The sequence below is a fragment of the Amorphotheca resinae genome, assembly GCF_003019875.1.
Source record: "Amorphotheca resinae ATCC 22711 unplaced genomic scaffold M430scaffold_13, whole genome shotgun sequence".
Classification (NCBI taxonomy): Eukaryota; Fungi; Ascomycota; class Leotiomycetes; order Helotiales; family Amorphothecaceae; genus Amorphotheca; species Amorphotheca resinae.
In genome coordinates this window covers 598,187-620,439 of record NW_020194483.1, presented here as the reverse complement: position 1 = coordinate 620,439, position 22,253 = coordinate 598,187, and the positions used below count along the sequence as shown (strand labels likewise).

General features: G+C 51.6%; 9 protein-coding genes across 9 annotated transcripts; 6 read left to right on the top strand and 3 right to left on the bottom strand.

Annotated features, from left to right (window-relative positions):
* The first annotated feature begins 437 nt into the window (after window positions 1-437).
* On the top strand, window positions 438-2,225 carry M430DRAFT_45581 (hypothetical protein). The gene is made up of 2 exons (XM_024867778.1): window positions 438-831; window positions 887-2,225. Exons 1-2 carry the CDS (start codon window positions 654-656, stop codon window positions 2,011-2,013), a joined length of 1,305 nt encoding a protein of 434 aa, XP_024717046.1. The 5' UTR covers window positions 438-653; the 3' UTR covers window positions 2,014-2,225.
* A 303-nt stretch (window positions 2,226-2,528) lies between these two features.
* On the bottom strand, window positions 2,529-6,614 carry M430DRAFT_61803 (glycoside hydrolase family 115 protein). Its single transcript, XM_024868947.1, has 6 exons — window positions 6,088-6,614; window positions 5,577-6,013; window positions 5,152-5,512; window positions 4,746-5,028; window positions 4,594-4,679; window positions 2,529-4,547 (listed from the first exon to the last, which is right to left on the bottom strand). The coding sequence occupies exons 1-6, from the start codon at window positions 6,499-6,501 to the stop codon at window positions 2,838-2,840; spliced, it is 3,291 nt and encodes a 1,096-aa protein (XP_024717045.1). The 5' UTR covers window positions 6,502-6,614; the 3' UTR covers window positions 2,529-2,837.
* A 931-nt stretch (window positions 6,615-7,545) lies between these two features.
* On the bottom strand, window positions 7,546-9,201 carry M430DRAFT_22881 (hypothetical protein; the record flags this gene model as incomplete). The annotated part of the gene is made up of 4 exons (XM_024864784.1): window positions 7,546-8,487; window positions 8,539-8,921; window positions 8,984-9,082; window positions 9,132-9,201. The coding sequence occupies 4 exons, from the start codon at window positions 9,199-9,201 to the stop codon at window positions 7,546-7,548; spliced, it is 1,494 nt and encodes a 497-aa protein (XP_024717044.1).
* Window positions 9,202-9,592: 391 nt separating this feature from the next.
* On the top strand, window positions 9,593-9,909 carry M430DRAFT_37439 (hypothetical protein). Its single transcript, XM_024867123.1, has one exon. The coding sequence runs from the start codon at window positions 9,675-9,677 to the stop codon at window positions 9,858-9,860; it is 186 nt and encodes a 61-aa protein (XP_024717043.1). The 5' UTR covers window positions 9,593-9,674; the 3' UTR covers window positions 9,861-9,909.
* Window positions 9,910-10,433: 524 nt separating this feature from the next.
* Window positions 10,434-12,658, top strand: M430DRAFT_110059 (hypothetical protein; the record flags this gene model as incomplete). The annotated part of the gene is made up of 5 exons (XM_024861325.1): window positions 10,434-10,784; window positions 11,069-11,261; window positions 11,318-11,614; window positions 11,659-11,902; window positions 11,959-12,658. 5 exons carry the CDS (start codon window positions 10,434-10,436, stop codon window positions 12,656-12,658), a joined length of 1,785 nt encoding a protein of 594 aa, XP_024717042.1.
* A 668-nt stretch (window positions 12,659-13,326) lies between these two features.
* Window positions 13,327-13,555, bottom strand: M430DRAFT_187810 (hypothetical protein). The gene has a single exon (XM_024863951.1). It carries the CDS (start codon window positions 13,541-13,543, stop codon window positions 13,388-13,390), a length of 156 nt encoding a protein of 51 aa, XP_024717041.1. The 5' UTR covers window positions 13,544-13,555; the 3' UTR covers window positions 13,327-13,387.
* Window positions 13,556-13,658: 103 nt separating this feature from the next.
* Window positions 13,659-15,075, top strand: M430DRAFT_45576 (hypothetical protein). Its single transcript, XM_024867777.1, has 3 exons — window positions 13,659-13,882; window positions 14,026-14,315; window positions 14,440-15,075. Exons 1-3 carry the CDS (start codon window positions 13,669-13,671, stop codon window positions 14,761-14,763), a joined length of 828 nt encoding a protein of 275 aa, XP_024717040.1. The 5' UTR covers window positions 13,659-13,668; the 3' UTR covers window positions 14,764-15,075.
* A 1,025-nt stretch (window positions 15,076-16,100) lies between these two features.
* Window positions 16,101-17,497, top strand: M430DRAFT_54017 (hypothetical protein; the record flags this gene model as incomplete). Its single annotated transcript, XM_024868437.1, has 2 exons — window positions 16,101-16,457; window positions 16,526-17,497. 2 exons carry the CDS (start codon window positions 16,101-16,103, stop codon window positions 17,495-17,497), a joined length of 1,329 nt encoding a protein of 442 aa, XP_024717039.1.
* A 913-nt stretch (window positions 17,498-18,410) lies between these two features.
* On the top strand, window positions 18,411-20,246 carry M430DRAFT_110179 (hypothetical protein; the record flags this gene model as incomplete). Its single annotated transcript, XM_024861338.1, has 2 exons — window positions 18,411-19,065; window positions 19,150-20,246. 2 exons carry the CDS (start codon window positions 18,411-18,413, stop codon window positions 20,244-20,246), a joined length of 1,752 nt encoding a protein of 583 aa, XP_024717038.1.
* Between the last annotated feature and the right edge of the window lie 2,007 nt (window positions 20,247-22,253).

The window sequence follows — 22,253 nt, the reverse complement described above, 5'->3', positions numbered from 1 at the left end:
TGATACAAGCTTCTTATAATCGTTGTGTCCGCGCGACAAAAAGGTAAGAGCCATAGTCTTTTTTTCTGCATCTAATCAGGCTTAATGTTGATAATTAGACCTGTCATCATCTGTGTTATAAGATTTTGAATCGAGGTGTTATTAAGTTGGAGGCAATGAGATAGTCACTGTCAGACCGGGGAATAGCTTCAATTTGTTCGACTCCAGTATATATGGTGTTGAATAGAGACTGCCTTAACTACCTTAGGTAAGGTAATATTTGGATGAATTTGTAATATGTTTCATGGCACGCACCCCAAAGGAGCCATACTCCGTACGTAGTAATCCCGTGTATCGTGAATAATCGTACCAGCCACGAAACATAAGCATAAAGCCCGTACAGAGCACGGATCGGTATTCGTGGTTGGCACGGACCAACGTGGAACTTCGCTACGTCTTGTTACTCCATCTTTCAGCCTCGCCGTCCTGGTTCCCATCTTACCTTAGATCTTCACAGACCGCAGGCCTTCTGGAGCCTTCCAACGCCTTCTTTGAGGATTCATTCATTCGCTGCATCTCTGTCTCTGATCTAGGAGCTTCCCCTTCTTTTTGGAAAACTATCTGCCGTCTACTTGAAATCAACAAACAGGGGTAAACAGCCGGGATCTCAAAGGATGGCGGAACGAGACGCTCTAATATTCGAATATTCTCACCTCAAGAATTTCCCTCGGGAGAAGGAGGCCTTGCACACCCTAAAGAAGATTTCCTCTCTCGTGAAGCCTATCATGAGAGCACGGAGTTGGAAGGTTGGCACATTAGCTGAGTTCTATCCCGATGCACAGAACCTCCTAGGTACGCAAGGCTACGCCCGGAACCCAAACAAGAAGCCGAAGCTGACTGTTGCAAGGAATCAATCAAAACAAAGGCGAGAAAATATGTCTACGATTACGGTATCCCGGCGACAAGAATCAGTTCCTTCCTATGGAACAAGTTGTCGATACGATGCTCCACGAGCTTTCGCATATTGTGTACGGGCCACACGATGCGAACTTTCATGCTTTATGGGACCAGTTGCGCAAGGAATATGAAGCTCTGTTGGCAAAGGGGTACACAGGAGAAGGCTTCCTGTCTAATGGCCATCGCTTGGGTGGTAGGAGGGTTCCAAGAGATGAGGCGAGGAGGATTGCTCGCGCCGCTGCGGAGAAGCGACGAACTCTCTCCTCAGGATCCGGGCAGAGACTAGGTGGTGCTCCAGTACGCGCTGGAACGGACATTCGACAGGTCATCGTGAGTGCCATTGAACGTCGAAATACGGTTTTGAAAGGCTGTGGATCAGAAAAGAGAAGCGATAAGGAAATCGAGGACCTAGCCAGCCAAGCGACACGAAACGGATTCAGGACAAAGGCAGAAGAGGATGAGGCGAACGACCGGGCGATTGCTCAGGCGCTGTGGGAGCTTGTCCAGGAGGACGAGAAGAGAGAATATGGGGATCAGTTTATACCAGCCACACCTTCGAACCCTACTGGTAATGGAGGCGGCGAAATCGGACGCCAGAGACCAGCCGCGTCGGGACGCTCTTCTTCCTCAAATTCTGGTTCAGCTGCATCTCTTGGCGCTTCTAGGCAGGAGCCTCGACACATAAGCCGTTTAGTCACGGAATCTCTTTCAAAGAAACAGAAACCAAAGGCCGTCACCTCAAAATCTTCCAGCGCCCCAGCGCCAGCCCCATCACATAAGCCAGCTCCGGCCCCAGCTGCACCGAAACCCCTAACCGGATGGACATGTCCTATTTGCACTTTGCACAACCCCGTTGACTTCCTCGCCTGCGACGCTTGCACGTCCCAGCGACCAGCTGAAATCACGTGGAAGATTGCCGAAGAAGCAAGGAAGAAAGAAGCGTCATCACGGCCCAAGGTGCAGACGTGGCGATGCCGTGTATGTAGTACGGTCATGGAATCGAGCTGGTGGACATGCTCGACGTGTGGGAAGATGAAGGACAGCTCGCAGCAGGAGGAATCTGCTGTTATTATATGATTGATCATGAGGGGTTCGGGTATGGAGTTTTTGCTTAGGCGGTGTTTATAAAATGGCGGGAAACACTTAAGGTATGTAAATGGAACTGAGCTTAGGCGGATGATTTATCTTATGAACATCGTGTTATACAAAGAGCCAGAGAAGGATAATGAAAAACTCATTCTATACTCTTGTGAGTCTTAACATCGAAAGTCGACTCTAGCAGAAATCCCTTTGGTTATCAGGAAGCCAGAACGGACTCCTTGCTTATAAATGTTACCGACCATCTTAAGAGCCTGGGGATGGCTGTGTTCAAGGCATCAGAGACTAGAAAGTTGTCTATCTTTACATATAGATAATAGGAAACACTGCAACCCATTTTCAAGGAGCAGGAAAATGACACCTCTATACCTAGGCTCAGGCTGATTTAAGTGATAAAGCTCAGGGCTCAGGGCTCAGCTCAGGTCAAAACAGCAACAACTGCTTAGATTCAAAGACAGAAATGGACATTGACTTTGGTAGGGTCGGTTTTCGTGGTAGAATTTCCGTGGTTATATATGGATATATGAGAATTTCTTTATTCAGGGGTGTTGAGATGCCCTCATCTTTCCTTGAGTAAGCTGATGATGTCTCAAGGAAGGCCATTGCTGCTATTGATACAGGTTCGAGTGCGGTTCTGGGAATGAAAGCACGCAGCCTGCCCCTATTTTCACGTTCACCTTTACAATTGCTGGCTAAAATGTATGGATCTTGGAAAGCAGGTTAGTTAGTTCATATCCCATATAGATATCCAGGCCCCTATCCAAACTTCACTGAGCAGATCTCACCGCCTATATTCCACGCACCTACGCACTCCCCACTCCAGGACTAAGCACAACCCCCAAAGCATTCGTCCCCTCGTACCCACCCACCACATCAACCCCCGCTCTAAAGCTCTCGGGCGGGCCCAGATAGCTCGGCCGCACGCCTCCCAGATCAACCACGATCTTCTGGATCACGACCGCCGGCTCCAGGCACCAGATCTTCAGGGTGTGTGCGCCCGCCTCACTCAGATCATGGATCGTCGTCGTGCGATTCCCGCTCGACAATCCCCAGACCGCGTCACTGACGGCGCCGGTCCAGCCATCGGGGAGATTGCCATCCGAGGCGTCGGGCACGAATTGGATTTCCTGCATGCTTTCATTGTCGAAGGCGATGGCGTAGCGCAGGGGTCGCACGGCGCCGTTTTGGTTCAGGCTGGGTGAGAGGTAGAGAGTGACGGTGGCGTGGGATGTGGAGGTGAATGTATATATGTTGTATTCCAGCACGGGGCCTTCGCCTGGAGACTGGGTGGCTGCGAGGGCAGGGACGAGCATCACGCCGGATAAGGTGCGTCCGTAGTTGGGGAGCGTGAGATAGGATACGCCGTTTACTTCGGTGCTGCGGGAGGTGTGCTCCGCTTCGATGGCGAGGTGGCCGTCAGACTCAACGAAGCCGGTGAATCCGTGCGGAATCGCTGTAGATACGATGGGGACCTGCACTTGCGGCGGCGGGTAGTTGCCCCAGTCCGGGCAGGAAGAGGTGATATTGATGTTCACTGTCGTGGTGTTTGGTGCAGCTGGGGCTTTGCTCCAATCTACAGAGATGTAAACCCTCGTATCTGTCCCGTTATTGCCTCCTGTCGTGCCGGTCGAGGGAGTGGCAATAACATACTCTTCCCAAGGTGTGACAATCCATTCACAGCCCGTAGTTCCTCTGGCGAAGATATCAATCCACCTCGTTTTAGGTCCATACGGATCCATGGGCGGCAACACAAGTGTATTACTTGAGAGGGCGTGATAATTATCATCTCCACTCACTGTAGCATTTGAAGCCTCGACGCTGACACCAATATTGCCCGCGAGCGACGTTTCCATTTCCTGGACCCAGGCGAGGGGCGGAAGGGCATTTCGCATTGGCTGCTGCCAGTAATCATACCCCAGATGCGTCTGGTCGAGGATATGATTCCATTTCCCACCAAGCAAATCGTGATAACGCTGCGTCAGAGCATGATCCATCTGAAATGAATCCAGCACCGCCTGCGCAACATTGTTCGCCGAGTTCCTCTTCTGCTCGGCGAAGTGGTTGTTCTTGGCAGCACCGATATAAATCTGCGTCACTACCTCTCCTCCAAGAACCGGCTGGAGAACCATCTCATAGAACGGTGCCTTGGACTCGGAATCCAATGAATCATAGACAGCTTGAGCGTCAGAGGCCAAAGAGGACCATTGAGAAAGAACAGCATCCGCTTCGTTGTAATTATTTACGCTGTATGTGGTCGGGTCTACGAGCTCATATTTGCGGCGCCCCGCATACATACCGTAGCGGTCGAGGATAGAAGATATGTTGTCAGCAAGTTGGGGCCCGAACTCACGTGTTGCCCAGAGCCTGAGCCAGGTAGGTACGCTGTCGTAACTCCACATGGGTGTGTCGTATGCCATGTCCAAGAAGTGGTTGATTGGGATCTCAAGGGGTTTCAAATCGCCAACGTTGAGAATCCAGATGCGGTCTGCTTGGCGCGCGTACGCAAGTTGCATCTAAGTTTGTTAACATTGGGAGAGGAAAAGGGGGACGAAGTCTTGCCTGCTCAACGGTCTTCTCAAGCTGAATCGTGTTGATCCACTTGTAGTCTCTTGGACTGCCTACATAATCCACATGATAATATACTCCTATTTCTCCATATTAATCCTTATGATCCCCAGAAGATTAGAAAGAGAACACGGAAACCAACTCACCTGCGCCCCCAGATCTCCCCGTCTCATTGACCAGTGGCAACCTCCTGATATTGCCAAAATTATCATCCGACCACAACAGCGTAATATCATCCGGCACCGTGAGTCCATAATCCTCATAATACCCTTGGACCTCCTTGTACAAGCACCACATCTGCGGGATATCCGTGATATTGGTCCCGTTGAAGACTTGCCCCAGGATTGTGCGCTGTTCATTCACAACATCCTTCAGGATCTGTACTGCCTCGACTGCTGGCATATTGATAGATGTGTCGCCACTACCTCTCTGTGATCAAGGTCAGCAGGGCCGCTTTGCGATTGCACCCAAGAAGAGGACCTTGAAATACACCTATAAACCTAGCCTTGCAAGGAATGAGAACAAAAAGGTATATCAAGGAAAATCACGCACCATAGCCATAGTAAACAAACTATTCCCAACATACGGCTTAGCCCTCTGCGCTCCATACCTGAAAAACGGAATCAGACTCTGGTTATTAGTGTCATACTCCCACTGTCCATTCCCACCATACAGCGGCCCAAACACCGTCCATTCATTACTGGCCCGCATCATTGGTTCTGTATGCGAAGTGCCCATCACGATCCCATACGCATCGGCCAGGGGCTGATTCGCCGTATCGTCGACGTCGAACATGGAGGACCACTCAGCGGGCCAGAAATAGTTCGCGCGCAGCCGGAGGAGCAGCTCAAAGACGTGCGCGTAGAAGTAGTGGTTGAAACCTGGGCCGTATTTGCCTGGTTTGTAATTCTCGCTGTTATATCCGTTAGCGTTTCAAGTCTCCTAAGAACCAAGAACTCAGGGGAAGAAGGCATTACTTGATCCAATTCGTTAGAGCAGGCGCTTCGTCGTTAATGAAAATGCCTCGATACTTGATACTTGGGGGCCCTTGCACTTTTCTTCCATCCCTAAGTGCCCAGACGCCCTCCGCTTTCCGAACTGGCACATCTGCAAACCACCACCAGGGACTGACCCCTATCTGCTCACTCACATCATATAAGCCGAATACCGTACCCCTCAGATCGCTCCCGGCTATTACCAGCGCCTTCTCGATTCCTGGTAGTGGTGAATCAACAACTTGAGAAATGAACGATTCCCACTGTCCTTGGATGCTGGAGACGTTGAGTTTGCCTGAGGAAATGAGCGCGTTTATCACATCGGATTTATCGACGGTGCCGGCAATGATGACAGTTTTCGCGGGGGAGTTGGAGGATAGCGTGGGGCCTGTGAAGTTCTCGGCAGGCCCTACAGTGTACTTCGGTTCAGCTCGTCAGCTTCGAAGGGTTGAAAGTTGATTCCTCGTTGGAGTAGAGTGAATTATGGACTTACATTAACGTTATTAGTTGTCGGGAAATACGTATACAAGACCGTCGTCTCTCCATTACTCTTTTCCGTACTACCATGCCCAGTCTCTCCATCAGGAGATCCCCAGGAACCCGATTCCGAGGCAGAAGCAGCTGGTCCACTCCTCCAGGCTTTTTTCGTACCATTCATACTTTCTCCCACCACCCAATGCCCCAAAGTCAGTTTCTCGCCCGTGACTTTCTCCACATCCCCAGCAAGATCTTCCGCAGCGCGGATTACACCCCACCAATCATTCGCGCTCAGGAGGATCTGACCGTCCACGCCTGAGCCCGCCAACTGTAGCAAGCCACCTTCACCTGTGAGGGTAACTGTTCGGTTCTGCCCAAGTGCTAGTACAAGCGGGAGAAGTGCAAGCAAGCAAGCGGAGGGTGGCTTCATCTTGTGATGTGATCAAGAACGTGTTCAAGGGGAATAGGAAAATAGAAACCATTCGTGTATGATCGTGCGTGATTGAACTTCAAAAATACCCTTTGCTTCATGATAAATGAAAAATAGCCTACCTCTGGGAAAGATTGGAGATCAACACGGCGATGAATGTTCCGAACAATATCCAGCATGGCTTGATTTCCATTCAGCCGAATAATATGATATTTTATGTATTGATCTGATATTGATGCTGGTACCTCCACAGGTACCTCCATAGTTTGAATTATACTCCCTGCAATTCTGTGCTGAGTTCAGTAAATCGGTTTGCGGGGTAGAGAGGGGGGAGTCGCCATTTAGCCTGAACAGGTTCATGTATGTACATGGGGCCCAATGCAAAAACTGCGAAGTATGAATACTAACCGTAATGCAGGATAATCAATCAAAGGGAAATTTTGGCAATCATGCCTAAGAAAATCTTAGTTCTGTCAACTGTGATATTCAAACAGAATGTAGAGAATCAACATTATAAAAATAGGATGATAGGAACCATTTAATACAGAAGTTTTGTTAGCTCCAAGATATGGAAGCGACCCGATCATTTCAACACAAGATGCTTTCATAAGTGACATTGATTTTCAGCAAGATGCATGATTAGGGATTGCCAACCTTTAGGTACTTACTTACAAAGGCCACACAAACCTTGCCGTATATCCATCTATCGTCTACTGTGAAATGGCAGCCTTTTGAATCCCTCGCAATCCCTCCCCCGCGTCTACCATCAATTTAACTCCATCCCAGCTCACCTGCTAACTTACCAGATGCGGGACATGCAAAACCATCAAAAGAAACGAAAGAATTAAACAGTACAATTAGCACAGATTGTCGACGACTTAGCTGCACCCTCAGCTTCAATGCCTCCCATCTCATGCTTGATTGTTATGCGGCCAAAAGTGCGTTGCTGTCGAATGACGAAATGGCAAAGGTATTCACGGGTCGCAGATTGTCCAAGAGAAGAACTGAATAGAGGTCGGAATGACTTGCCCAAATCGTCGATATCTATGCATCGACTGTACCAGCAACACCAGGTTGTGTATTGGCATCGACAAGAGCTGTTTCAGGCTTTCCATCTGGGACGAATGCGTACCTTGGCATAAGGGCCATCTTCTCTTCCGGACTAACCTCATTGTCAGAATAGACCATCTTCATCGGCTTATCCTTCTTCGACTTCTTTTCGGTGGCTTCGGTCTTGTCGATGGCTTCTGGGGCAGGTGTAGGGGTTGCTCCGGTAGATTGAGCTGGGGCTGAAGGCGTCGTCGCAGCAGGAGGCGACTGTAGGGCTTCGCTCTTCTTTGGAGGTTTGATACCCGCCTCAGCCATTCTGATAATCTTGTCAATGTCATCAGCCTCTCTTGCAGCTCCTGAAACCAGATCATTAACCGCAGCGTTAGTCGAATAACCACCACCGTAACCTTGAGAAGGAGGAACTGATGACATAGCTGAGTTCTGAGTTTGACCATTCCATCCATTGCCACCCCAACCCCCTGGTGAGCCGTAGGATGCTGGTGAGCCTTGATGCATTTGTTGCATTTGGTGTGGAGGCACGGGAGGTGCGCCGAACGACGGCCGTTGAGGCAGACCAGGTGCAGGGGGGAGACTCGGCGGCCGGTTAGGAAGGCCACCATATGCGGGCGGTGTATGAGAAGATGGGACACCGCCAAAGGAACCCGGAGGGGAGCCAGCGCTATAAGGCGCCGGCGGACCATAATTCTGTGGAGGTTGATAGCCTGAGGGGGGGAAGGATGGCTGTGCTGGGTATTGTTGTGGCGGAGAATATTGAGGTTGTTGGTACTGAGGGCCGGGAGGGCCAGAGTATGGAGGATTGTAGGGCGGCTGTTGGTAAGCTGCGGCAGGTTGTGTATGTTCCTGTGGAAATGACCCATAACCCGCACCTTGTGAACTACCGTACGTGGCTTGTGGAGGAGGATAAGCAGAAGCATCCTGTAAGATGGTGCGTTAGCTAGAGGCAATACAAACATGCGAATGACTTACGTATGCGACAGGACTCTGTCCCATCGGACTTTGACCCATACCATCCATTGGTGTGTTGCCACCACTACTATTTGCAGCTTGCTCGGCCTTCCTGGCCTTATGTTCTGCCAACCGCTTCTTCAACTCCGCAGGTGATTCAAATTTTGGTTTCTTAGATTGTCCGCCTTGGTTTGAGCCTGGGCCAGGGTTTCCAGTGGCAGCGCGACGTTCAGCTTCGGCCTGGTAGTAACCTGCGATGATGCGCTGATTATGTGCTTGAGCAACATCTTCTGGAATGCCTTCCATACCAAATATTTCAACCTCCAGTCCCTGCCGATTCGGCAAAGAGTTATCGACGCTTGTCAATGTCTCTTTGTGGACTTGATTCATGTGAACCGACAGTCCTGGGGGAAGAGTTAGCAAACATCGCGCGTTAGATCGATGGGGGATTGGAGTAAAAACGCACCGCCGGCAGTATTGAGTCTGCGACCGCATCTTTCGCATTTGAAGTGCTTAGCTTTCTGATGGGAAATAAGGATTTTCAAGTCATCAAAATCGCGCTCACCTGCGACACGTTAGCAAACAATCAATGGAGCGGCTGGGACGGAACTCACAGTAATAACACCAAGGCCGGGCAAGCAACTCCTCAATATCGGGATGATTGCGCTTCTTCTTGCCAACCATTTTGCTGGTGGATGAGGGGGAGTAATGGATGCGAGTGTAGGAAGAAGTCGATGCGACTTGGTGAAGACGCGGATTGAAGGAGGACTCATGAAGTCGCGAAAATCCCTAGGAGAGCCCCGGAGTGCAGTATGCCTATCTGGGAATAGTCGATGTCTGTCTCAATCTGGAATAGTTCGCCGCTAGCGACAAAATTTATTCCAAGGCGTCTCAGGCCTCTTGTAGCAGAAACTCCAACATATCATTATCATCATTGACAACCACATCACAAAGGAAGTTGGCAGCTGTCCACCAGCAGAGCGGGAGATCTTGTGAGAGTCTACATTATACAAGGATAGGTATTATTTCCAGTATTTCTTCTTCCCGATCTTCCACACTCTAGCAGTACCTTGATCAATCACTCAGCCTGGCGGCATCACAAATGAGACCTTTCTCGAAAGGCCTTTCGGCATCTTCGCGTCTTGTGTCGAAGTCGAATGGAGGTTGAGAAGGAGGATGATCCTTCGGGATTGCCCTTCCACAGAGGACTACTGCGAAACCAATACTGGACCTTCATAGTCCATGCTCCTACTCTTTATGAGATTCCCACAGGAGCGTGGCTCCTTGCGTACCAACATTTGACCATCGATTGTCTCTATTTTACAGATAAGGAGGGCTTGTAATGAGAGGGACGGATATGGAGGATAATGACACAAGTTTTGTCTTCTCGTGACTTTTTTGGCGCCATGAAACTGGATTTCCTCAGGCAGAGGGAAAAGGCTTTCTGTGGGCCTCTTCTGGACGTCCTGCTTCTTCGTGAACTTACATACGTGCACAATATCAACTTCCACATCCTGCTCCTCTGCAAAGAGCAATGTGCGGATCTCCATTGGATTACAGAGGCATTGCCCCTAAATTTACCCACTGCCCAGCTTGAAGTCGAGTCAAGGTCGGCAGGATACGTTCCCACGCCGCTTTTATAGATAGACCCCGCCCCAACGTCATCGACGCCAATCCCTTGACGCCCTTGATGCCCCTCTCTCATGTCATTGTCTATTGTCTCCTTCAGATACACCCTACATCATTAAAGCTTGAGGAATTGTTTCTCTCAAGCTGATTTTCCTATGAACATTGACTGGTAAATGGCCCAAGGTTTACCGCTGAAACCCGTTCCTCATCTTCTTGTCAAAAGCCCCTTCCATACCTCGACGCATCACAGCTTCACACTCCGGCTTTCCAGCCGCTACCAGTCAACCATGGCGCCCCACCACCACCGCATCCCCTCCATCTCCTCAGATCACAAAGCCACCAAACCTCACCTTAAACATCCAACCTTTGGGCATCTCCCGCTCTCTACATCAGGCCCCCTGGACTGCTCCCTCAAAGGCACCGCCTTGCTGAGCAATCCGTATTACAATAAGGGCGCTGGGTTCCCTGCCGAGGAGAGAAAGCAGTTCAAGCTCACCGGGCGCCTGCCGCAGAATGTGCAGACGCTGGATCAGCAGGTGAAGCGCGCTTACGAGCAGTATTGCTCGAGGCACGATGATTTGGCAAAGAATACCTTCATGACCAGCTTGGCGTCGCAAAATTTGGTCCTTTATTTCAGGGTGAGTCGAATATCAGGGCCGGGTGTCTGTCTCTATGTAGTAGCTTTACCTTGAGTAGTTCTTTGCTTGACTTGGAGTTAAGATCACATGATTGGGGCGCTCTTATCCTTCAAGCGCCAGCTATGTCTGGCCTGTCCAGCGACAGCTTGAATTTCTGTTTCCGCATCTCGTCCAGTGTACCATATCTACTGCGTTAATTATCCGATCTGTGCCTGTGTCTTTCACCCAGCCGCTCTCCACCAAGTGCACCCTTCACTGTGTGAAGTGTTTCTGACACCATCCAGTTGATCCAAGACCACCTGAAAGAGATGTTCTCCGTCATCTATACACCTACAGAGGGTGACGCTATCCAGAACTACTCTCGACTCTTTCGCAGACCAGAAGGCTGCTTCCTTAATATCAACGACATTGGTCGTGTTTACGAGGATCTGGCCCAGTACGGTACTGCGGACGACGTCGACTATATTGTTGTGACTGGTCTGTCAACCTCCTAGTTTCCAAAGCTTGGCAAGAATACCAACTGATCTTTGCAGATGGCGAAGAGATCCTCGGAATCGGTGACCAGGGCGTAGGCGGGATTCTGATCTCAATCGCCAAATTGGTCCTTACCACCCTCTGTGCTGGGATCCATCCTAACAGGACACTTCCTGTAGTTCTCGACTGCGGAACTGATAATGAAGAGCTTCTCAATGATGAATTATACCTTGGGCTCAGGAAGCCACGGGTTCGTGGGAAGCAATATGATGAGTTTATTGATACATTCGTGAAGTCTGCTCGCAAGTTGTATCCAAAAGCTTATATCCACTTTGAGGATTTTGGATTGCCCAATGGTACGCTAACCGCTGCTGATTTGGATGAAGCTAATACCCCACAGCTCGAAGAATCCTGGATCGTTACAGGCCCGAGATTCCTTGCTTCAACGACGATGTGCAGGGCACTGGATGCGTCACGCTCGCGGCGGTGATGGCAGGTCTCCACGTGACCAAGTTGAAACTTCAAGACATGCGGATGGTTATCTTTGGTTCCGGGACAGCTGGGACAGGTATTGCAGACCAGGTGCGCGATGCCATCGCTACCGACAGTGGGAAGTCGAAGGAAGAAGCAGCGAAGCAAATATGGTACGGCCCCTCCTCCTTTTCCCTACCCGCAACTCACTAACAGACCACCAACTAAGGTGTGTCGACAAGCCCGGCCTCCTATTAAAGTCCCACGGCGACAAGCTCACGCCCGCCCAAGTCCCGTACGCGCGCGAAGATTCCGAATGGGAAGGCAAAGACCATTCTGACCTCCTCTCCATCATCAAAGAAGTCAAACCGCACGTTCTGATCGGCACTTCCACCAAACCCAAAGCCTTCACGCGCGAAGTCATCAGCGAGATGGCCGCGCATGTAGACCGGCCGATCGTGCTCCCGCTCTCGAACCCGACGCGGCTGCACGAGGCAGACCCCAAGGACATCAACGAGTGGACGCAAGGCCGGGCCTTGATCGCCACGGGCTCGCCCTTCCCGCCCGTCACGTACCAGGGCCGCGAGTACGAGGTCGCCGAGTGTAATAACAGCACGTGCTTCCCCGGGATCGGGCTCGGCTGCGTGTTGGCCCGCTGCCGGCTGCTGTCGGACAAGATGCTGGTCGCGGCCGTCAAGGCGCTGGCGGCGCAGTCGCCCGCGCTTCAGGATCCCGATAAGGGCCTGTTGCCGGATGTCGTGCACGTGCGCGAGATCAGTGTGCATATTGCGTGTGCGGTGATCAGGCAGGCGGTTGAAGAGGGCTTGGCGACGATGGAGGGGATCCCACGGGAGGAGGAGGAGCTGGAGGAGTGGGTTAGGGAGCAGATGTGGGATGCGGCGTATCGACCTCTGCGGGCGGTGGAGTAGGGGGACGCGGATGGGCAGATGGACGTTGCGACAAGTGAGTGGGGAGAACGAGTGCACTGTATAGAAGTATAGAAGTACATTATAGCTAGATGATGAATGAACCTGACTTGAGAGACAAAGAGGGAGCCAAGCCAGCCCACGCCTCTCTGACATTTTCCCGCCCGGTAGTTGCTGTCAGTGTAGGAATATATCTAGCTCAGTCTTCTGCAGATGTTCGACAGTATAGAAACAAAGTACCTCCCACATCCTGCTCTTCACTAGGTTCAGCTCAATTCACGTTTGAGCTTACTCCTGTTATTCTCCACGTTTAAGTCGTTCTCCAGACATTTTCCTGGGGATTAACTCGAGCTCAATCAAAAGAACTTACTGGAGCGCCTATTGCATTGCAGCACTAGGTATGCTACGCTGCTATGTATGCATCGTTCTTCACCATCCATCCATCCTGTAACCACAGCTCACGATATAACTTCTTTCGTTCTTGAAAAAAACCTCCCAAGAAGCGTAATCATTTTACAAAATCATAAATCTCGATCTCGTGCTCCAGATTCCAAGATTATTGCTCCTCTTTATTCATACAGAGATAGGATGGTTTTTTCCGTACCTTAGTAAATAGAGAACGGTTAAGATGATGGTTGTTTGTCCGGAGCTTCCCTCTTTTAGTAGAAGACCTACGGAGTATATACGGGTAGGTATGCAGGTACGGCCCCACCCGTCCCCAGATTTAAGGTACTAAAGGTCCGGGTGGCTCGTGCTCATCGTGTATGCGCGGACTTGGAAGACGTCTACTCCGTATTTATTAACCAGCAAACCAGCAAACCAGCAAATATCATCGTCGCAGCAAGTGCTACATGCGAACATTGAGTACGCACCCAGCTGAGCCATCATGCCCCTAGTACTGAGTCACAGTATGCTGCAGCAATTGGATAGGCAGCGCAGCCAGAGCCTCGCTGCTGCTGCACATAAGGCGAAAGCAATTCCCTCCACCGCCAGATAAAGATGAGGCTGCAGTGATGGAGGATCTGAACCAGGTTGCTTGCTTGTTTCTTACTGGTATCCATTCTTACGATGACTGGACACTGGACACCCATTCAGATAAAGGAGAATCTTTCACGATACCTCGTATGGTAACAGCTCTGCCAGATGAGGGCCGAAGTCCGCGGAGCCGTAAGTCAATAGCTTCGGCCGATAACGAGCATGGAAGTCCGGAGCACGACGAGAACCAAAGTTCGCACCTACCCACCCCAGCCGGGACTTCAGTTAAACATTCGAGACCCAGGCCAGCAAATCGTTTGGGCTTTGTTTTGGGAACGGATCTAAAATGCGATACTGTCCTACCGAATATAAAAGGGCTGAAACGCCTCAGCTAGTCTCGTTGCGTCCTACCTTACGCCGAGCGGCAACTGATCTTGCCAAACTTCTCGAGGAATATAACCCCTTGCGCCTGAAGTCTATAACAAGGCAAAATACACAGCAGCCGTTGATATCTGGTCTCTCGGTGTCATTATTTTTCAACTGGCTTACAAGCTCCTCGGCGAATACAGGGGACGGGAATGGTGTCGGAGCCTCGGAGGATAAAGGTAGCCCAGGGTCAGAATTCCGGGGAACTGGTAGATTCCTTGTTGGCCTGTATGTCGGTCATAGAGCCGGAATAGCGACGGTCAGCACAGGATTGTTACGAGGAAGCATCGCAGATGCCAGTTCCATCCCAGGACCGTTATCCAACTCTAACGCCCGTCCGCAAGGGTAAAGCAACGATTTGACGGGCTTCTCCCTCTCCGCAGAGCCCCGACGATATAGGAGGTCAAACGCTCCGCCTCCCGTTTCAGCGCGAGAGGCCAACGCAGACATCGAAATTGACATCCTCATCTGACGGCAGGATCAAAAAGGGCCGGCCCAAGGCCAGGTCGGCTCCTTCTGGCAGTCCTCTAGCGAGGGAGATCTCACGCAGTATGGCGGAAGCTCTCGTTGGGCAGATCAGGGCCGGCGATGCCGCATCTACGCTCGACCCCTATCTCGCCGAAGATGTGGGCCAAACGAGGTGGAAAAGGGGCTTCAGCCGACAGCGAAAGGCACAGGGCGGCACGCCAGCTGCTGGCCATTTATGAAGGGGAGTCTGAAGGCTGTAATTGTTTCCGTGTTCCTTTTCAATATGGTGCTGCAGGTCTTCTCGGGTGAGCCTTTCCTACGTGGATGTTCAGGATCCAAACCAGCGAGGCTTTCTTTGGGCGCTCTGGTTCTCGGGCAGGCATGAGGACTAAATAAGGTAGGCTGCTTTTTCTTGGGAGTATGGAAGGATAGATGGCCGCCACAGGGTACTTTTAACCCGAGGCCTCTCCTTGGTGTAGCATGGAGACATCATTCCTTGTGTACCTCTGTAGAGAAGGGAGGGACCTTGGGGTACTTGCAAGCAAACGACCCCCCACGTGGTAGGGCGCACGTGCCGGCGTGGCAGATTAACGTTTGGCACCATTGGGGGATCATCAATGATCAGACTGATAAAAGGCCCCGGGACGGGCAATATTACAATATTACTCATCATCGACGACGCCCGTCAGCACAAAAGGCCCGCGCACGAGGTGGATCGGAAGCCGGAACATTGAAGAGTGCGGCTTGGCGCTCATCTCGGCGTCCGACTCGCCGTGATTAATAATAACCCCGCGAATCAGATCCCAGGACTGCGGGGAGAGCACCGACGCTCCGGGGGGGCGCTAGCAAGCCTAGCAACAGCTACGACGACGCCAGGCCACAACAGGCAAGCGGACTCGTGACATGACGCGCTTGTGGATCTTGGCAGGTGCCAGTTGCAGACCGAAGAGGCACGGCTGACGGGGGATCTGGGCTCTTCTTCAGCAAACGGCGACGGCAGTGTATTATTATTCACTATTCGGTTCGGATTATTCTTCGGGTAATTATCCAGCCTCTTATTCCTGGCTTATCCAGGTTCTTCTGGCCCCGTCCAACGATCTCTCTGCCCGACTGCATCCGCCTGATTTTTTCCCTCTTCTCTCCCCCCCCTTCTTCTCCTCTTCTCTCTCTCTCCTCTTTGCAGCTTGTTGGTAGGAAAGTGGTGTCTTTTATCTTTGATTGATTCTCTGTTCTCTCGTGTCCTTCGACTTACCTGTACCTTATACACGCATACGTATATCCCCCCTTCTCGGCCCTTGCCCGGCTCCCGCGTCATCCGATTCGATATCCTCGACAAGAGCCGCTCCTCGCGCGACGCCTCCCTCCACTAGCCGTCGCCCAGTGACAACGCGGTGAATCCTCAACCGTCAACGTGACGCCCAGTGACATCCTCTGGCTCCCAGTGACATCCTGCCTGCTCGCCACTTGCTCTCCGTCCTGCTTCCCCTGCGACAACTCCGACGTCCAAATTAACTTTGGTCTCTTCGAACCCCTCCGCTCTTCCCCGCTGAAAGACACGATAACCATAATAGGTAGCATGGGAGGCATCGGCGCCGTCGCAGAACCCCTGGTGGTCGTCGCGCTGCTGATCGGCGGGACGTGGATCAATCGCCATACCGACCCGGGCAGACGACGACGCCCGCGCGAGGTGCGCAGGACCACCGACAGCACCATGAACATGACCGTGCCCGTCGATGTTGAGGCACGCAGCATGTCGCCCAGTCTGCTGGTCTCCGAGGAGCCGCGATGGCGCCAGAGGAAGGTCGGCTTCGGCTCCTTCACCATGACGCTGACCACGCCCAACTCGCGCAGGTTCAAGGGCTACTTCTTGAGCCGCCTGCTCGAGCGCTTCCCCTTCTTGGTCGAGTGTTGGTATTGGGCGCTGATCTACTGGGTATGTCTGCCATTTTGATGTCCTCGGGTGTGTTTCCAACCGGCCCCGTCTGATAAGAAAATATATAGGTCTATCAGCTGGGACGAGCCGCGACCGCCGTATGGATCGTCGAGGGCACCATCCACACGGCGCGCCGGCACGCGCTGCAGGTCATTGCGGCCGAGCAGCGCCTGCGCATCTTTTATGAGATCCCCATCCAGAAGTTCTTCATGCAGAACCAGTTCGTGATGACCTGGATCAACCGCGTGTACTCCTTCATCCACATCCCGGGCTCCATCGCCTTCCTCATCTGGCTCTTCTACCACACCCACGCGCGGAGCTACCGTCTGAATGCGAGCCAGCGGGCGCAGGGCGGCGAGACGAGGCGCGCGCTCGCGGGGCCGAGACTGTACGAATCCCGCCGGCGGACCATGGCGCTGTGCAATCTACTCGCGTTTGTCATCTTCACGGCCTGGCCGTGCATGCCCCCGCGTCTCCTGAGCGCGGATGGTTCGAAGGGCGAGACGGGCAGGAAGGCAAGGAGCTACGGCTTCGTCGATACCGTCCACGGGCCAGGGGGCGAGGGCTCGATCTGGACGGATAACCGCTTCACCAACAAGTTCGCGGCCATGCCGTCCCTCCACTTCGGCTACTCCCTGCTGATCGGCCTGACGATCGCGACAATCCCGCTGAGCCCCGCTCACGACTCCACGACGAGCCTCAGGCTCCCCTTCTTCAACCAGGCCCACCTGTCCCTGGCGCCGAAGATCAATCTGCCATCCCGACGGAGGCTCCTCTGCATCTTCCTGGGGACCTTCTACCCCGCGCTGATCCTCGTCGCCATCCTCGCGACCGCCAACCACTTCATCCTGGATGCCGTGGCCGGCAGCGTGGTGTGCGCCGTTGCGTGGTTCGGCAACGACGTCCTCCTGAATCTCCTGGCGCTGGAGGATTGGTTCCTCTGGGTTGTCCGGATCCACAAACCCGAGGCGATCGTTGAGGAGGACGACGACGACGACGAGCGGTGGAACGCCCGAGGCAAAGGGCTCATGCACAGATAATCATTTGTTATTCTGTCAGTAATTCAGCGACGCAATTGGGAGGGCTGCTACCCAGGTATACCATCGGGGTTGCGGACTGGATCGGACTGGACTGGACGTCTATGGAGGGTTGGGGGGGTGGGAAGTAATAATATTATATCTAATGCACGGGCGCACACGGCTCCCGAAATATCCATTTGCTTTTAAAAAATCAATCTCAGCTACCAGATGCTACTCTTTCCAGTACTTATAGAATAGACAGACCTCTCCCGAAAACAATGAGAGTTTCGATGTGAGGCAGTGGTGATGCGCGCGTCATGGAGACTGCGAATGCGCATCTACATAACATAAGCTAGTCGCTATCTATGATAAGTCGAGGTCGAGATTTTGGATCTGCGGTTGAGCTATTTACCTATCCAGGGACATCTCTCTCTGTGGGTGGAGACGTGGAGTTTGGGTTGAGTTGTGGGGAGTTCTATTGTGGGGAGAGATCAAGATCAGCAAGGTAAATAAAGTGCTTTTACGGGGGATTTACCGTACAGTACAGTAAGGTAAATCAGGTGTACCGAGTCAAATTACAGTACTGGGGTGGGCATTTCTGCCTTGATGCCTTGCTCTGCCCAATACGGGGAAATAAGCTAATTATACCTTAATCGGCCTGGGGAATAGCAGCGATGGCAGAGACGATCCATCGCATCTCATCGCAACCCTGCATCACCCCACTGCTGGCCCTGGCCCAACATGACAGGGATCGCGCAAAGGACCAGACCGATTTTTCATGGCTGTCCGGCTGTCTTCTGCCTATACGTATATGCACCGGACGTGAGATGAGAGGTCTTCTGCATAGATGGCGGGGAAGCTGAGCGAACGGGAAATAGAAGAGAGGATGACGGAGGATACACACAACAGAGGTACACACAACAGAGGATCCGCTATGGCAGAAGCAGAAACAGAAGCAGAGGCAAAAGAAGAGGTCAATGCCGTCCCAGAAACCTCCATCCAAGGACCAGACGACGAGAAGAACTCCTCCACAACCTCGCCCTCGCTCCCCCCCAAACCAGACAATGCTCCCGACCCCGAAGCCGCGCACACTCGCCTCGAGATCATCATCATCATGGCCTCCCTCTGCGCATCCGTCTTCCTCGCCGCCCTCGACACCTCCATCGTCACCACCGCGCTGCCCACCATCAGCGAGTACTTCGGCTCCAGCGCCGGCTACACGTGGATCGGGTCTGCGTACATGCTGGCCAACGCCGCCAGCACGCCGTCCTGGGGCAAGTTCTCGGACATCTGGGGCCGGAAACCCATCCTGCTGTGCGCGGCTGTCGTGTTCTTCATCGGCAGCTTGTTGGCAGCGGTCAGTGTCTCCGTGGGCATGTTGATCGCGGCGAGGGCGATTCAGGGCGTGGGGGGCGGCGGCTTGATTATTCTGGTCAATATTTGTATCAGTGATCTGTTTAGTATGAGGAAGAGGGGTCAGTACTTTGGTATGGTGGGCATGGTGTGGGCTCTTGCGTCGGCGATTGGACCAATTCTGGGGGGAGTGTTCACGGAGAAGGTGAGCTGGAGATGGTGTTTTTATATCAATTGTAGGTCTCCGTTTCACAGACTTCCATAGTATCACCATCCCGCAGCACGGCATCAAAGCAGCATCACCCAGCTAACCGTGGTAGTACCCATCACCGGAACGGTCACCATCCTCCTCTTCTTCTTCCTGCGTCTTCATAACCCCAAGACGCCCGTCTGGGATGGCTTGAAAGCCGTCGATTGGAGTGGCAGCCTCACCATCGTCGGCGGCACACTGATGCTCCTGCTCGGCCTCGAGTTCGGCGGCGTCACGTACCCCTGGGGCTCGGCCAAGGTCGTCTGCCTCATCGTCTTCGGCATCGTCGTCGCCGGGCTCTTCGTGCTCAACGAGTGGAAGTTCGCGCGCTACCCGGTCATGCCGCTGCGCATCTTCCAGCACCGCTCCAATATCGCCTCGCTCGGCGTCTGCTTCTGCCACGGCTTTGCCTTCATCGGCGGGACGTACTATCTCCCCCTTTACTTCCAAGCCGTGCTGGGTAGCAGCCCTCTCCTCTCCGGCGTCTACCTCATCCCCTTCTCCCTCTCCCTCTCCTTCGTCTCCGCCCTCACCGGCATCTACATCAAGAAGACCGGGCAGTACCTGCCGCCCATCTACTTCGGCCTCGCCGTCATGACGCTCGGCTTCGGCCTGCTCGTCGACCTCGGCACCGGGCACGACTGGGCCAAGATCATCCTCTTCCAGATCGTGGCCGGCATCGGCGTCGGGCCCAACTTCCAAGCGCCGCTGATCGCGCTGCAGACGCGGGTGGCGCCGCGCGACATCGCCACGGCCATCGCGACCTTCGGCTTCACGCGCAACCTGTCGACGTCCATCTCGGTCGTCATCGGCGGCGTGGTCTTCCAGAACGAGATGCAGAAGCGGTACGGCGGGCTGGCGGCCGCGCTGGGGCCGGCTACCGCGCAGCTGCTCTCGGGCGGCTCGGCGGGTGCGAGCGTCGGGGTCGTGCAGCAGCTGCCGCCGGCTCAGCAGGTAGTGGCGCAGAAGGCCTTTTCTGGGGCGATCAAGGTCATGTGGATCATGTATGTGGCGTTTGCGGGGGCGGGGTTGGTTGTGAGTTTGTTTATTGGGAAGAGGCAGCTGAGTACGGAACATCAGGTTACGAGGACGGGGTTGGTGGAGGAGGGGGGTGAGGTGACGAAGGAAGGGAGGCAAGGGGTGAATAGGGGGAAGGAGGGGGTTTAGCATTACTACTTGGATGGGATTGCATATGGATCTGGTTCCATGGTTGGACAACGGGGGAAGGAAAAGAAAAACGGAACATAAAAACAAAACGGGCTTCCATGGTTGAACAACGGACGGGGGAAGGAAAAGAAAACGGAGGAACATAAAAAAACAAAAGGAAAAAGGTGCATTCTTGGGAACCTCAACTCATTTCTGAAGCATTTACATGGGCATAGCATTAGCATTGGCGGTATCATTTATTGTATTTATCATAATAAATAAATAACTATCTCTATTTCAATCCCTTGGTCCACTTCCCCCCCTCTCACCCTCTCACCCTCTCACCCTCTTACCCTCTCACCCTTCCTTCCCTTTCTAGAAAAGCAAATCAACCACCTCCTCCCCACTGCACCCTACCTTATATATAACCATCCATCACCACTCTCTCTTTTCTCTTCTCTCTTTTCTCTTTTCTCTTTTCTCTTTCTCCCTTCTCTTTCTCCCATGATTCTCTAGATTAACCAGTACCAGTACCGGAACTAAGATATCGACTCCAACAGCTCATTTCTAGGTAAGGTAGATTTTCTACTTATTTCAGGTATGGTGTGGTGGGTTTAGGATTTGATAGATAGATAGATAGGCGTGATTTGTCTCTCTTGGATATGAGTATGATATAAGGTATGTGTTGTTAAATAAGGTATGTACCTAGGTAGGTAAACGGCAGTTCCTTCATCTACCTAGTCTTCCAGGACTAGAACACACAGGAGACTCGAACATTCTATTTAGTACGCTACGCCAAGACATTTTTCCTTTAATCAATACCTATGTCACAGCGGCATAGGTAGGTAGGTAGGTAGTGTAATGTATTGTTGTTAATGTATTTTATTCAGTGACAAGTGACAACTTCAACAAAAAAATAATAATACACAACAACAACATAACGCTAATCTAGATTTCACAACGAAGAACGATAAGTTTTTATCGATCTATTGTTAGAATCATCAAGCCTAGGGCCAGGGGGGTTTATTGCTGGAGCCAAGTAAGAGGACATTTAGGGAGTAAGGGAAGAGAGAGGAAGGAAGGAAGAGGGAATGGTATAAATACAGTACAAATCTTGCCTCGGGTAGGTTATGTACTATGTATGATTTCTGTTACTTTTCACAAACATTCACAACATTCATAATTCATTCCCTTACCTATCTTATTCACCTCTATCTACCCTTCAATCCACCTGTAAACCTCTCCTCTTAAACCTATCTTTAAATCTCCTACCCAGACGACAGCCCCCTTAACCATAAATCATAACTCTATATAAATAACCCCCCCCCCCGGCCTCTTTCTCTTTCTCTTATCTACAACATCTTTCAAACCAAAACCAAATCATACAGTCTGTCTTGTCTGTCTTGTCTGTCTGTTTGCGTAAGATCTGCTTTCTTACTTTAGTCCTCCTCTCTGTACAGTATTTTATATATCTGAATCCTCACCGCTCTTTTTATCTAAAATTATCTTGTCGTTGTTACAAAAAACAAAAAAAAAATTATCATTGTGATTTATATTTTCTTATTATTTTCACAGTTTACTTACGTACCCTAGACTAGGTATTGATTAATTAGTTAGAGCTGACACAGTATGTTAAGGGACATCTTTAAGAAGAGAATTAGAGAATCTTCTTCTAGCTGTGGTTGCTTTGCTTTGTTGAAATTGAAATAGCTGGTTCTCTAGGGAATTGGTTTTCTAGTAATGAAGAAGAGAAGTACCTTACTTTACAATCGCTTATCCCTAATTCGGTATTTGCTTTTTCGAGCATGTGAATGTTTGTATAGGCCTAAGCAAAATCGCTCAGATAATTCTTCAATCCAACAATTCCAGCGCTACCTATTATCTAATATAAATGTTTTACAACAGTATATTTGTATTCTACCTATCTATCTTAGACACTAGAAAACAGCACGATATAGGTAGGTAAGATAGTCATGATTTGAATTGAATAAGGGGGGCGTATACTTCCGGAATAGGTAAAATTGGCGA

Bases quoted from the DNA above. Each gene is read 5' to 3' on its own strand.
- M430DRAFT_61803 (XM_024868947.1), bottom strand. From the start codon at position 6,501: ATGAAGCCACCCTCCGCTTGCTTGCTTGCACTTCTCCCGCTTGTACTA. The intron at 5,029-5,151 runs GTGCGTGATTTT...CCTTGATCACAG, and splicing joins GTTTGTTTACTATGGCTATG to AGAGGTAGTGGCGACACATC. The intron at 4,548-4,593 runs GCAAGACTTCGT...TAACAAACTTAG, and splicing joins TTGAGAAGACCGTTGAGCAG to ATGCAACTTGCGTACGCGCG.
- M430DRAFT_37439 (XM_024867123.1), top strand. From the start codon at position 9,675: ATGGAGGTTGAGAAGGAGGATGATCCTTCGGGATTGCCCTTCCACAGA.
- M430DRAFT_45576 (XM_024867777.1), top strand. From the start codon at position 13,669: ATGGAGGATCTGAACCAGGTTGCTTGCTTGTTTCTTACTGGTATCCAT. The intron at 13,883-14,025 runs GTTCGCACCTAC...CGCCTCAGCTAG, and splicing joins GGAGCACGACGAGAACCAAA to TCTCGTTGCGTCCTACCTTA. The intron at 14,316-14,439 runs GTCAGCACAGGA...CCCTCTCCGCAG, and splicing joins ATAGAGCCGGAATAGCGACG to AGCCCCGACGATATAGGAGG.
- M430DRAFT_187810 (XM_024863951.1), bottom strand. From the start codon at position 13,543: ATGATGGCTCAGCTGGGTGCGTACTCAATGTTCGCATGTAGCACTTGC.
- M430DRAFT_45581 (XM_024867778.1), top strand. From the start codon at position 654: ATGGCGGAACGAGACGCTCTAATATTCGAATATTCTCACCTCAAGAAT. The intron at 832-886 runs GTACGCAAGGCT...GACTGTTGCAAG, and splicing joins CGATGCACAGAACCTCCTAG to GAATCAATCAAAACAAAGGC.